The sequence below is a fragment of the Otolemur garnettii genome, unplaced genomic scaffold (assembly GCF_000181295.1).
Source record: "Otolemur garnettii isolate 467f Iridium unplaced genomic scaffold, OtoGar3 scaffold00093, whole genome shotgun sequence".
In the NCBI taxonomy this organism is placed as follows: Eukaryota; Metazoa; Chordata; class Mammalia; order Primates; family Galagidae; genus Otolemur; species Otolemur garnettii.
In genome coordinates this window covers 5,909,008-5,923,883 of record NW_003852488.1, presented here as the reverse complement: position 1 = coordinate 5,923,883, position 14,876 = coordinate 5,909,008, and the positions used below count along the sequence as shown (strand labels likewise).

General features: G+C 33.7%; 1 protein-coding gene across 1 annotated transcript in view; it reads right to left on the bottom strand.

The window, feature by feature from the left end:
• Positions 1–7,816: 7,816 nt before the first annotated feature.
• The window catches only part of HSPA4L (heat shock protein family A (Hsp70) member 4 like), a 47,817-nt gene continuing 40,757 nt past the window's right edge, over positions 7,817–14,876 (bottom strand). Inside the window, exons 16-18 of the mRNA XM_003795532.3 lie at positions 14,012–14,131; positions 10,243–10,404; positions 7,817–8,507 (exon numbers count right to left, since the gene is read on the bottom strand). Coding sequence (XP_003795580.1) covers positions 8,316–8,507; positions 10,243–10,404; positions 14,012–14,131 — 474 coding nt within the window. The 3' untranslated portion in view covers positions 7,817–8,315. The remainder of the gene's footprint in view (positions 8,508–10,242; positions 10,405–14,011; positions 14,132–14,876) is intronic.

Genomic DNA, 14,876 nt, shown 5'->3' with positions numbered 1-14,876 from the left:
GTGGTGTCACAGCTCACAGCAACCTCAAACACCTTCGCCCAAGCTATCCTCTTGCCTCACCCTCCTGAGTAGCTGGGACTGCAGGTGCCTGCCACAATGCCTGACTATTTTTAGAGACAGGGTCTTGCTCTTGCTTAGGCTGATCTTGAACTCCTGAGCTCAAACAATCCAGCTGCTTGAGCCCTGCAGAGTGCAAGGATTACAGGCATGAGCCACTGTGGCACCTGATGCGGGTCTTCATTTTGTTCACTAATGTATCCCTGGTACTAGGATAATACTAGGCACATAGTAGATGCTAATAAATATTGTTAAAATGAATGAGTAAAGGCAAAATTTGCTTGTAATTCTCCTGGTCTAGCCATCACCAGAAAAGGAAAGATAACATCTCATTTAGTAAAAAGTTATAATATTTCAAATAATTTACATTAAAACAATTACTCTTTAGACTTAAATATTTTGTGAATGAGAATGTCTTACTAATATTTTAAAGATACTTTAAATTTATCTAGTGTTTAACTTTAATGAACATTCATAATCATTATACAATTCTCATATTTTTCTTAGGTTAGAGAAGAATTATTAATTTAATTTTAAAAGTTGAAGAAACTCCATCCAAAGGGTTAAATTAGCTGCTCAATGTCACTGCTACTAAGGTTCAGAGAAAAGATTTAATGTCTGATCTTTTGATCTGAGGAAAGCATTATTTCTGTTATGTCATCTTGGCTTTCAACATTATTATTTACACTGGATGTTTTATTTTTCAGTATCATTTATTGAACAAATATTAAATATCTACTCTATGCCAAGAACTATTGGCTTTGGAAATACAAAACTGAGGAAAACATGTTCATGGTCCTCAAGGAGCTCATGACTTAACCAAAAGACAAAGTGTAGTCTAGTGAATGTATTCCAGACCAGTCATCTGGAGAACTGGGAAAAAAAAAAAATGTGTATGATGATGATCAAGTCAGGGTATTTAGGGTATCTATCACCTTGACTATCATTTTTATATGTTAGGGACATTTCACATACTCTATTTGGAAATATTAATACATTACCTATAATCACTCTACTTCACAGGTCACTTCTAATTTTACTATTTTTTGAAAATCTGAACAATGGTCATTGGTATTGAGATTTTCTTTGGTTGTATACATAAGAAGTTTTACCTAAATAATTCAGTGACAGAGTTTATGTAAGTCCATCAGATCCAGCTTTTATCATTTTACCCCATTCTTTTATAATCTTACTGCCTATTAGCAACTATCAGTACTTTTGTTGGCCACAACTTCTCACTGCTAATTATTTTGAGGCTGTTGTTTTAGAGCTGTTATATTCCTGGTGAACAGCTCCATTTATTATTTTAAAAGATAGCTTACTCTTTATCCCAACACTCCCTTTATTTACCTTAAAAATAAATTTTATCTCATCAACTTTTTCACACTTCAATAGGCCTTTTCTTAGTGTATCCTTTCCCATCAATTTATTTTTAACCATCACATCATTACATATAAGAAGTCTCTCCATAAACCACATATAATCTTTAAACTGTCAAGTTTACTACAAGCTAGTAAACTTTATTACAGATTCTTTCCCTTTACTTTTGATTTAAGACTGATCTTTGCTATCTCTAAAACCAATACACAAATCCTTTCAGGTTTATACTGCTTTATCACCTTTAATAATACAGCTTTGTATTGTTTTTTAAAAGCACAATCCAATTCTCTCAAAGTCAGAAAAAAGATGAATAGAAATAGATAGCCAAGTGTTTGGCCTTGAAGACTTGGAAAGTATTTATTTCCATTTCATTATAAAGCTTAAAGCCCATGAGGGTATAAACATTTTTCTGGATTGAAGATATATATCCTTCAAATTTTCATAAGTTGTTCAACCTCCTAAAAAATTAAGAACCAAATGCTCTAATCTGGACCATCGGACGTCATTTTCTTTTCTCAACATGCTAAGCTCTTTGACACCTTTTCATCAGCAACGGTAATATCAAAGAGAGGAGGACCTGTTACCACAATCTCTGGTAAAAGAGCTCCCCCTGTTTACTTAGAATTTTTGCAATCTTCAAATTCACTTGTTCCTGGAGTGTTTCTCTACAGCCCTTTCCACACTGGCAAACTATCACAATAGTTTTCATAGTCAGTATTATCTGCAGGTTTGAAAAATTTGCCAATTTACTTGATTAAAACCCCTCATTGCTAAACAAACTTTTGCAAATCAACATGATGACTTGTCCCCTATCATTAAATCAGTGAAGTTCAATATGTGAAAATTAAATCTCAGATCTACAAAACTCATGGTTCAAGGAGTAGGTAGACAGATATTTATTATAATTACATGATTCTTAACAATGTGCGCTGCCATCCAAAAAAAAGAAGTGTACTTATTGCTACTTGTTTGTTCACTGGTGTGAAGATGCAACTTACATACATAGAAAATGTTTTATATACTTTGATACTGCCATATGTAAACAATTTTAAGGATATGCTTGTCAATCACAATTATATGCCAAAGATATAGTCCTAGAATGTTACCAACATCATAAACCATTCTTATGTCTTCTCATTGATGCTAAGGGTCTATTACATGCAAAATTAATTTTTATTTTTATAGACACATCACACTTATCATTTTTCAGCATTACACTGGTGGCCGTTTATACTGAAATAAATGGGGAAATCAAGAAATCAAATGTAGTTCTCTTAAGTAAAAACAAAAAAGGAATTATTAGTAGGAACTAAACTGCCAAAAGTTCTTTTCACTAATGACTAGAGTCAGAGTCATTATGTATGTAAATTACTTTAATAATGGTTGAAGAAAAGAAAAAATGAGTTGGATGCCATAATATGAGTACCAAACATATACTAATTTCATTGAAAAGCTGCTTCTATATATGTGGTATTAAACAACAATGGTTTCATCCTACCAAATATAAAAGGTAATCATTTTTAATGTCAGTCTCTTTCCAAGCCACTAGATAATAGAAGTTTAAAGCTTCCTTTATCTAGATTTCCACTTCTAATTACGTTCCAACATCTACATTCTAGGTCGAATCATGTATTTTAAGAGCATTTTAACTCAAGTCCTCCGAAGTAAAACATTTAGAAAACTAAAAAAAGAAGATGCATAAATAACACGTGCACATAATTAGAAAGCACCGGCTTGGCCCTATAGCTCAACCAGCTAAGGAGCCAGCCACATACACCTAAGGTGGCGGGTTCGAATCCCCAGCCCGGACCCGCCAAACAACGACGGCTGCAACCAAAAAATAGCCAGGCGTTGTGGCGGGTGCCTGTGGTCCCAGCTACTTGGGAGGCGGAGGAGGCAAGAGACTCGCTTGAGCCCAGGAGTTGGAGGTTGCTGTGAGCTGTAATGCCATGGCACTCTACCCAGGGGGACAGCTTGAGGCTCTGTCTCAAAAAAAAAAAAAAAAAAAAAGAAAGCACCAAAGAACTAGAAGCATGTAATCTTTAACAATTATTGAATTTCCTGACCGTTATTTTGTCACATTGGTATCTGGACTGAATATGAAGGATGTTGTTTACTTAATAGGCAGTACTCATGAAACTGACCAATTTTGATCCAGAATAACTTGAAATCATTCTAAGGCCAGGATATAAAAATATTCTACTCGATGACACTATAAATTTTTGAGATGTTACATATAGAAATTTATAACATAGCTCATCTCTCATGAATTTAAAGCCAAACAATTCTCAACAGAAGGATTTAGTATTAAAAAGGAAACAAAGATAATAAAATTAGCTATCTAAGTGATCAGGTTAACAGCGAAACTATTTTTAAAAAGCCATGGAAAATATTTAAAGAATAAAACAAAAAGCAAAATATACTTGAGAAAAACAATGACTCTTTGAAAGTCTAGAACTGGGTAATAGGATACATAAAAGAACAGGAAAGACTAAAATCATTTCCACTTATAGTTCATATGCTATTATGCAATTAAACTATCTAAAACATATTGAATTTTGCTGATCTTTTTTAAAGGATAGTTTATCTTTAGGTATTAATATATTTCCCTAGTAATCATCCTGTGACTTAAGAGATGACATTAAATTAGGGCCTGCAAAGCAAAGGTCATACTATTAATTTTTTTGTTACGGATTTTGACTTGCCTGACAGACTGAAAACAAATATTCAATGATTCAATTATTAGCTTTGTTTCTCTGACTTGAAAAGTTCAAGTAATTTAACAACATACTTTAGCAAACATGCTTTTTTCTTTCAATACTTACTCTAACAATATACTAGAGGTTATATTCTTAGGGATTCAGAAGCTATTACCACCTGTAAGTACTGACCATTTCCATAGATATTTAGATTTTCTCCTTTTCTCCTAAGAAATTCCAGGTGCTCTTTTATTGTTTGAAATAACTAACCTTGAGTATAGCAAAAAAAAAAAAAAAATTAATAAAGACATTTGGTAGCATTATAAACCCAAAGCTCTTGTTAGGTAACATTGAGTATAGAGAAGAATATCAATTTTAGTGCATTTTTAATTAGAGTTGTGATAGTTAAATAACTAAAGTTTCTTTGTTTGCGTTAAGAGTCTTTGTCTTTGATCTTTATTACATTTTTATTAATTTTTATCAAAAGAAAGACCATATACTTCCCGGGAATTATTTTAAAATCTTTAGATTAAATCACACCTCAACAAAACCCAAAAGGTTAACAGTAACCTAGCATTATTTTGATCAAAAAGTATCTTCTGAAATTGACTGCTTTAAGATTAGTTTGCTCTCTCTGTCACTTGAAAAGTCATCAGTGGCTCTCTAATCAGTGCCACCAGAGTTTAAATATTTATTGATATATCATAGCTATGCATCTCACCACATTTTACACAAATAACCAAAATCTGCTTATGATTCCAAACTTTTGAAGTTTAACCACAAAATAAGATTTAAAGTTTTTTGTTGTAAACTTCTAAAAACTGAAAAAGATGAAGTTATATTTAAGAATCACTACTAAATCTTCCATGATATGTAAAATTAATGCAAAGGCTGTTAACTGTGGATTAGCAAACATGAACTATTAAATCACAATAGGAAACTCCAATGGGAGTGTTTACAGGCTTATTTAAGCACATTTAAAATTTATAAAAATGGTTCTATTTTGGGTTAAACTGAAGTCAGCTAATTCAATCACTGTATTCAAATTCTATTTGACCTTTGAATATAGATAATTTTTCAAAAACAGTTACTTCAGAACAGTTAAAGATGTGTTAACCTTGACAAAATGTTTTAATACTGCTATTATATTCATTATTGATCACCCACATTCACTTCCTCTATCACTTTTTCTATCTAGGGAATGATCAGAAACATACTAAGAACTGACAAAAATTAAAAAAAAAAAAAAAGGTCTAAGAAACCTTTACTTCTTGCCCTTAGTTGTTCTACTAAACTTGTTACCCTTATCTGTTTTCCAATAGCCAAATTCTTTGGTGTGCTGTTTCTAGTTTTTCTAAAACTTAAGAATTTTCTATTACTGCTAAGGCATTAATTCATTACAGACTTTCTTTTTCTTATATTGTTTAATAATCTTTGTTTTTTATAAACAGTACAACTTTTTATCCAGAGCTGTTTTTTGAAACTATCAATACTTTTACATTGAGTCACAGTATACTAATCTATATAAATCATTCTAGATATTTCTGACATACTTATTTTGCTTACTATAAGATGCTGGGTTTTATGCATCTTTTTTTTTTTTAAAGCCATAAAGTGATTTTTTTTTTTTAGATGAGGCTTCACCCTGTCTTCCAAACTGGAATGCAGAGGAGTGTTCATAACTCACAGTAGCCTTGAACTCCTGAAGTTGAACAATCCTCCCTGCCTCAGCCTCCCAAGTAGCTAGGAGCACAGGTGTATGCTACTATGCATGGTTTCTATGCATCTTTTAAAGTATCTTCTAAAATAAAAGCCTTTTATTTTGAAAAAGTCTTTTGTGTAGTCTTGTGTATTTCAACACAGATTAAAATTTGACTGAACCATACAGCTACCCAAAACTGTGCAGGGTGGCCACAAAGTTCATAAATTGCACATTAAAATTGCACACGAAATTTATGGCCACCCTGTATAATGGAGAATATTATATTTTTCATTAACAAATTTGATAAATAGCAACATTATAAGATTAAATGGCCTTTGGAATTATCATTTAAGTTGAATAAATGGGTAGGAATGGTACATGTTATCTTTGAATGTCTAACTTGTTAAATGAAATGTTACATAACTGTAAAAATTGATGTTATATATATGATGAAAACACAAAACTACCTAGGGTGACTTCAAAGCAGGAATGAAAATGTCAGGATACCCTAGACAATTCAGATGTAGAAAGGGATGTTCTCACAATTACTCCCAGGAATTCTCAGAGGCATAGCTCCTAACCAAGTGGGGTGGGGGTTTTAACTCAAAGGCTATAAACTCCCTACTTGTACTGTTAGATATTTGCTTTCATAACCTTCACGCTTTTCCTGAAATGAATCTATATATTCAACATACAAATAAAAACTGACACAGGTATTTTATCACTTATTGGATATAATCATTTCATTTTAAGAACATTAAAACAGTTTTAAAGACTAAAGGACGTTTAAAAATATATTGGGTCTATATAATTGCTTTTACTACAAAAAAGAGACACTTCCCTCCAAAAGGTTGAATAAAAATCCCTGCAAAAATGCACTGGCTCCATACTCTCTATTCATTGCAGACTACATTGTAGAAACAAAATCTCTCTTAGAGAACTAGTTTAAGAAATAATGACTATCCCTAAAGATATTTATACTCTCAATTTTTACTACTTAAGAAAAGTCAATATTAATTCTTCTTAATATAAAGATTTATCTTTGGGGAAAAAAATGAGCCTTTCAAAATTTTAACCTAGGTTAATCTAGTTGATTGGTATTAAGAACACAAGGGCCCATGCATTTGTCTATGCTTCTTTCTCTTGTAGTTTGCATCATCATTTCAGTTTGTTTTCATACTTAGTTTCAGGCCTCTGGACAGAAATGAACAATGTGAATAGGTCTGGAGATGAAGCACAGATTAGGTCCTTAACATTTCTTAAATTTACTGATCTTTCTCCCATTTAATTTATATAAGAAGCACTAAAATTGGAGCCAAGGTTTCAAAAGGTAATATTAACAGCAGAAACTATAATTTAATCACATCATATCATATAACACTATGTAACATTCTATATTTTGCCTGTTGACAAATAACATACTTAAACGTATAACAAGCACTATTTCCTAACACTTATGGTATAAGAGCTCTTTTTCAAGTATTACTGCTTATTTAATAGTGTCTATGTATTCTGTAACATTAAGTATAAATCAATGATAAATGTATATAATGCAATACATTGTGCCATTTCTTCCTACCTTGTATTAAGGTATTGTTAACAAAATCAAGAAAACTAAGACAAATATTATTAACTAAAACAAGGCTATCAACATCACAGATGCACGTCTGAGTAGGTCAACAGCATTTCCCCCATAACATGAAGGTAATTTCATCAAAGACTTCTGTATCCTTAGGTTAGCATTATTTTAGCAGCAGCTGGTCTTCAGGACAAGTAGATCAAAAGTTTCAAATGAAAAAGACACCGAGTTACTCTGAGAAAACATCAATCCACATTACTAATAAAAGCAACAAACTGCTGGTGTCATCTTAACATAAAAGTGTGCATTTTCCCTTTCAAGTGTGATTTATTTCATTCATGTGATGACAACAAAGCTTTGGAGTTCCCATGGTACATCAATGAGATGGACTAATTTGTCGAGGAACCACTTTTTGGTTTAACATTTAAATTATAACAATACAATAACTAGAAAAAGGTCAGTGCCTCAGTGGTTTCAACCCCATCAATTTCAATTTTTGTTTTTCAAAATAACAATGCAATTAAATCTGTGTTTCTGCAACAATAGTGCAATACTTTATCCCTTTCTGAATAAAGGAACTGAGGTTTATCCAAGTAGAAGCTTTAAATAAGGTAGACTGTTGCCAACTACATACCAATCCTAAATGTTTGATATAAAATATGTCAAGAAAGCTTAAACTGACTTGTAAATCTATATTCAGCTAAAGCTTCAAATAAACAGCAATGGAAATGAACAGAAGTGCACTCAATATAAAACACTCTTCAAAACTACTCCAAAAAACAAATGACAAAAAGTGGTTAAGAACAACTGAACATCTGTTGTATGTACCAGATGTAAAAGAAGAATGGACCCTATGGTTGTTTGCACTGTTTCAATTATGCAAAGATAAAATTAAGACTTATTCCACTTCCATCTCGCCAGAAGATTTAGGATGCTGTGAGTTGTCTTTTGCTGTATCTGGTTTAGTTTCAGTTCCACTCTGTCTATCCATTGGTCCATTGTGTTCACTATTAGCTTTTGCTTTGTCTTCAGCAACTTCTACTTTTGGTTTAGGTTTATAAATGATGGGGTTACAGAAATTATCCAGTTCCTAAAGACACAAAGAAATTGATTGTATTAAAAATGTTACAAATTACCATTAACTTTCTGAATTCCATATCATCTTTCTAAATTTTCACATAATTTCAGATTCCTGAATTTATGTTAGCTCAGCTAGATAACCAACTGTCTCTTCATATGCCTCATGAAAGATTTAGCTTCTGGGCTAATGCGTGTCTGTGGCAATCAGAAACTATTAATTTTTTTTTAGCAATTTTTTAAACTCTAACTTATTTCCTTATAATTTAAATGTAGTTTACTTTCACAGGAATAATTTTTAATTTTTCCTTTAAATTATGCCTACTGCTTTGTTATGAGAATTATGTAATAGCTATTTCATTAATTGAAATTTTTCAACATTTATATAATAATTTTTAATAAAATGATAAAATGTATGCACTAACTTTATTTTTTGAAAACAGCTACGTTTTAACATCTAAAAGTATTTAGTGAATGCTCAATGTTGTATCTATGCATCAATTTATTTATACTACTTTACTACTGATGAACTGGTTGCTTCCAGTTTTGCTTTGATAGGCAAAGGTATTTATCTGTTTGCACTTGTGCAATGATCAATTTAGGATGATGAATTTCTATTTTATTTTATTTTATTTATTTTTTTGAGACAGAGTCTCAAGCTGTTGCCCTAGGTAGAGTTCCATGGTGTCATAGTTCACAGCAACCTCCAACTCAGGCTTACGCGACCCTCTTGCCTCAGTTTTTCTATTTTTCGTACAGCTGGGGTCGTACTTTTGCTCAGGCTGGTCTCAAACTCATGAGCTCAAGCAATCCACCCACCTCGGTCTCTCAAAGTGCTAGGACTATAGGCATGAGCCACCGCACCCGGCCTAGGATGAATTTCTAAATTTCTGGGTTAAGGAGTATACTCGCTTTAAATTTCTATACATATTCTGACACAATGTCCCAGGAAAGTTGCAACAAATTTAACCAAATGCTCAGGAAGAGCATCCATTTCTCCACACCCTTGCCAACTATGACAATGATTGTAAATGGAAACACAACCAAATCAGATGGGTATACAAATTTTGCATTTCTTAGATTGATAAGGATGAACACCTTTTAATATACTTATTGAACATGTATTTTTTTCTTATGTCAAGTGTTTATTCAATTATCTTTACTCATTTTTTCTACTTCTATGTTTATTATAAATTTGTTCCTGTTCATAATGTTTCATAACTTTTGACATTTACATTAGCCTTGTTTTTTAAACTGAAAAGTTTATCTCAGAGTAAGATTATACCATGGAAGTCCATGCATTTCAAGCTAGAAGACAAGATGCTTACAACACTGCAATCTTATGATGAAGACTATCAAGTTTCATCCAAGAGCTAAATCTGAAATACCTGTCAGAAGTCACACTGCTTTATTTCATTCTCAATAAAAAATTTTAGTCCTTGAAACCATTAACAAGAGAATTTTTTTTTTTTTTTTGAGACAGAGCCTCAAGCTGTTGCCCTGGATAGAGTACTGTAGCATCACAGCTCACAGCAACCTCCAAATCCTGGGCTCAAGTGATTCTCCTGCTTCTGTCTCCCGTAGCTGGGACTACAGGCGCCTGCCACAATGCCTGGCTATTTTTTGGTTGCAGCAGCGATCATTGTTGTTTGGGAGGCCCGGGCTGGATTTGAACCCACTAGCTCAGGTGTATGTGGCTGGCGCCTTAATTCTCTTAGCCAACAAGAGAATTTTTTAAAGTATCTTACCTTTGATTTTGCAACTATTTCTGAAACTTTTACCACAGGATCTTGAGTGAGACTTAGTTTGTTTTGTGCATTCATCTTACTGTTGAGCCAACTCATGGCATCACTGATGTATTTTTCAACTTTTTCTACTTCGGCAGGATCCAAATGATCATATCTTTCATCCTATCAGGAAAAATGTTACTTAATATAAATGATTTTTCAGTTATTACTAGTTCATTGATAATTTCTGTTTGAAAGATTTATACTCATATTGACTGTATACCTCCCATATACTATACTCAGGTGAAGAAACCAAATACAAATATAACGAGATTGAAGAGAATGGGAGAAAAGATAAAAACTGGTGTGCATTTAAAAAGGAAAGGCTTTATGAAGAAATCAGGTTTAGAAAACAATGACTGGTAGAGACTATTCAAGGGAAAAGCGCTTAGCCAAAAACCAAACAAACAAAAGAAGCAGCAGATGGAATTTGTTATTGAATAACGAAAAAAAAAAATGAGTAGCACAAAGCAAGCTAGACAGAAAATTCTGAATATACAAGAGCATATGGTTAAATTCTTTTTATTTTTTTATTTTTTAGACATCCCACTCTGTCACCCTGGGTAGAGAACCATGGCATTATAATAGCTCACAGCAACCTCAATCTCTTGTGCTCAAAAGATCCTCTTGCCTCAGCTTCCCAAGTAGCTGGTACTACAGGGACTTGCCACAACACCTGACTAGGTTTTCTATTTTTTGTAAAGACAGGTTCTTGCTTCTGCTCAGGGTGTTCTCCAACTCCTTAGCTCAAGCATTCCACCTACCTCAGCATCCCAGAGCGCTAGGATTACAGGCATTAGCCACCAAGCCTGGCCAAGAGCATATGGTTAAGTTTTTGTTAAGGAGAATGACATAATACAATTCTGTCTGAAAAAAAGAACGGAAGCTGCCACGTAAAGGAGATGGCCTAAGGAGTCAAGTTTAGATTGGTAGTTGCAGAACCAAGAGAAAAATGCAATATAACATGTAGAAAGAGGATCTCCCAATGAATTATAGATTAAATATACAAAATAAATGCAAAGACAATGAAAGAATATTTCAAAGTCAGAGAAATGGGAAAATGGAGATGTCATTTTTAAACCCATAAAGCTTCCCTCTGGTACCAAAGCCCTCTTTTCTTCTTGTGAGACTACAAATTATCTATCTATCTTCCTTTGACTAAGTTTTTAGGTAGGCATATTTTCTTAGAATTTCTTCCTATTTCACTGATTACTTAAGTTTCCTTTGACTAGTTGATCTTCATTCATCTATCTACAGGCTTTTAAAAATCCACTAACCTGAACTGCTTCCCTGAATTTTCAACTCTATATCCACTTTCAACTTAACTGTTTGTAAAACTAAAATGCCTAGCTATGTTTCAAACTTCTAATTATGTTTTGACATACCCTTCCCAGTTTCCCCATCTCAGTAAATGGAAACCTCATCCTTCTAGGTCAAAATCCTTGGAGTTGTTTTTCACTTCTCTTTCTGATATACTTGTATCAAATCTATCAGCAAACCACACTACTCTCAAAATACATACAAAAATTTGACGACTACTTTCTCCTCCATTATCTAGGTTCAAGTTCCTATTGTTTCTTACTTTGTATTATTCTAATAATGTCTTAACAATCTCTCTACTTTCAAACTATTTATTTCTCACCCTAGGTAAAGTGCTATAGGCATCATAGCTCACAGCAACCTCATACTCTTGGGCTCATTCTATTCTCTTGCCTCCACCTACCTTGGCTTCCCAGAGTGCTAGAATTACAGGCCTGAGCTACCACACCTAGCAACTTTGAAACCGTTTAGAAAAATCAGTCAAATTATATTATTCCTATGCTCAAAAACCTTCAATAGCTTCCCAATTCAGAGTAAAACTCAAACTTTTACAGTAACAAGGCATTTTATTATATGACAACTGCTACATCTTTTCCCATAGTTTAAGCCACACTGGGCCTTCTTGCTGTTTTTCTAACATGTTCTCTCCCCTTGGTTTTTTGCAACAGCTAATCTCTTTTCCTAGAATATTTCTCTTCATGCATTTGAGACCTTACCTCCTTCATTCGTTCTTCTTCTGACATGTATGCTAGCTTATTAGTCTCTGTGTCTCTCTGACAAACTTCCTCTGCCTCTGGCAGTTCCTTACTCTTTCCATATCTTTTTATCACCACTGGACATACTTTGTAGTAACTTATTTATTATCTACCTTTCCCCACTGAAGGATATTAAAAACAGGTTTAATGTTTTGTTTGATGCTACAGTTTAAGCATCTAGAAAACAGTCTAGCACATAATAAAAATGCAAATGCTACTTGAGCATATTTGAAGTCTTGCTTTACTTTGGATAGTCTTAATCTAGCACACTCAAGATGATAGCTAAAGCCTGGAGAGCAATGGACTACCAGTAATTATACTAGATTTAAAATATTATTGGTATTTTCATTCATCTGCTTTGTTCCTTCTGATTTTTCCATTATGACTGCATTCTACTTATGTCTATAAGGACAATTTGAACACTGATTTATCAGAAGTCATTTTTACAATCAGTTATCTGGATTTTTCCTTTAGACTGGCTGGATTGCAATTTCTATTTTACACAACACACAGATCTAGTACTTATAATACCTTTTTGCACACTATGTAAAGGAAAGCAATATAGTTGCTGCGAGTTTGTATGTTGATGTGAGATTGCTTAGGTTTGAATTCTGATTCCATCATTAACTACTTGTGTCATCCTCAACTTGCTTAAGCATTTCAGTTTTCTTACAAGTAGAAAGAAGATAATAGTATTAACTTTTTATGGGATATATTCTGGTGAGAATATAGTGTGACAGTCCATGTGACGATCTTAAAATTCATTTAGTGCTTGAAAAATGTAAGTTATTGCTATGATACCCATGTCTAAATGTTTCTAGTGCTTGTCTTTCCTGCCCATTATTTCATTAATGATAAAAACTGGGGGACTACAGTGAATATTTTCTTAGATTAGGAATCAGCAAAGTTGTCTCATGGGCCAAATCCAACCAACTGACTATATTTTTTAATAAAGTTTTTTGTAACACAGCCATGTCCATTTATTTACATATTGTCTATGCATTAGCACTACAATGGGAAATTATCACTGTCATTTGCACTACAATAGCAAATAGCTGTATAGGCACAGTAAAAGCTAAAAAGCCTAATATATATGTTAGTATCTTTAGATACTAAAACCTGGTTTAGAGGAAAAAACCAATAAGCTTCATTTTGCCAGATTTTACTGTTACATCCAAATGGAGATACCATCTATGTAACTACATATTTGAGGCTTAAAGATAGTGGAAAGGTTAAGGTAATACAGATTTGAGTATGCCTCTACACAAAGAAAGGGTAAATAGGATTATGGATGACTAAAGGACTAGAAGACAAGGAAAAAAGCTAAAAGAAAAGGAAACCAAGGAAAAAAAATAATCTCGAAGAGACCCATGATTAAAAAAAAAGTCCAGGAAGACCTGTTTTTCATATAGGAAAATACAAAAAGGAAATTTCTAAGAAAACAAGGGATTTGGATCACTAGATTAATTTATAATATAGTTTCAAGATAAAAGCCACATACTTTCACTGTATTTTAAACATATCAGAATCCTGTACTGATAATTATCTAATAAAAGTGTTAGTACACGAAGTCTTTGAACTCTTGAAATTTACCCCACCCTTTCCATGTAACACACACAGACCATCATCTTCAACTGGTTTTATGAATTCAATACCTTGTTTCTATATGCTTCTATCACTTTCATAACAAGTTGGATCTTTTTCCCCAAGTCATTTAAAGCTTTTGGTCTCTCTTCATGTTCCATGTACTTCATTTGAATAGGCTGGCCATATTTCTGTTAACATAAATATTTAAAAAAGATTGAGTTTTAGCAGAAAACTTTGTCTCTTACAGGATGACAAATAGAAAGACAGCCAGATTAAAATATATCCCCCTTTTCTTTTTTTTGCAGTTTTTTGGTGGGGGCCAGGTTTGAACCCACCCCCTCCAGTATGTTGGGCCTGTGCCTTTGAGCCGCAGGTGCTGCCCTTCCCCTTTTCTTTTTTTTTTTTTTGAGACAGAGCCTCAAGCTATCGCCCTGGGTAGAGTGCTGTGGCATCACAGCAACCTCTACCTCCTGGGCTCAAGCAATTCTCCTACCTCTGCCTCCTGTAGCTGGGACTACAGGCACCTACCACAATGCCTGGCTATTTTTTGGTTGCAGCCACCATTGTTGTTTGGTGGGCCCAGGCTGGATTTGAACCCACCAACTCAGGTGTATGTGGCTGGCACCTTAGCCACTTAAGCTACAGGCACCGAGCACCCCTTTATTTTCTTACAGTGGCTATTCTTGCAATCCTATACAAGGATGCCTAACTTCTACCTTATTTCTTCCTCATTATCTAGATTACCACTTAATTATTCTCAATTCAAAATATCAATCAAAATTGTAGTTCCTTAAAAGTTGGGTTTTGGCTCGGTGCCTGTGGCTCAAGTGGCTAAGGCGCCAGCCATACACCTAAGGTGGCGGGTTTGAATCCAGCCCGGGCCTGCCAAAACAACTATGACGGCTGCAACCAAAAAATAGCCGGGCATTGTGG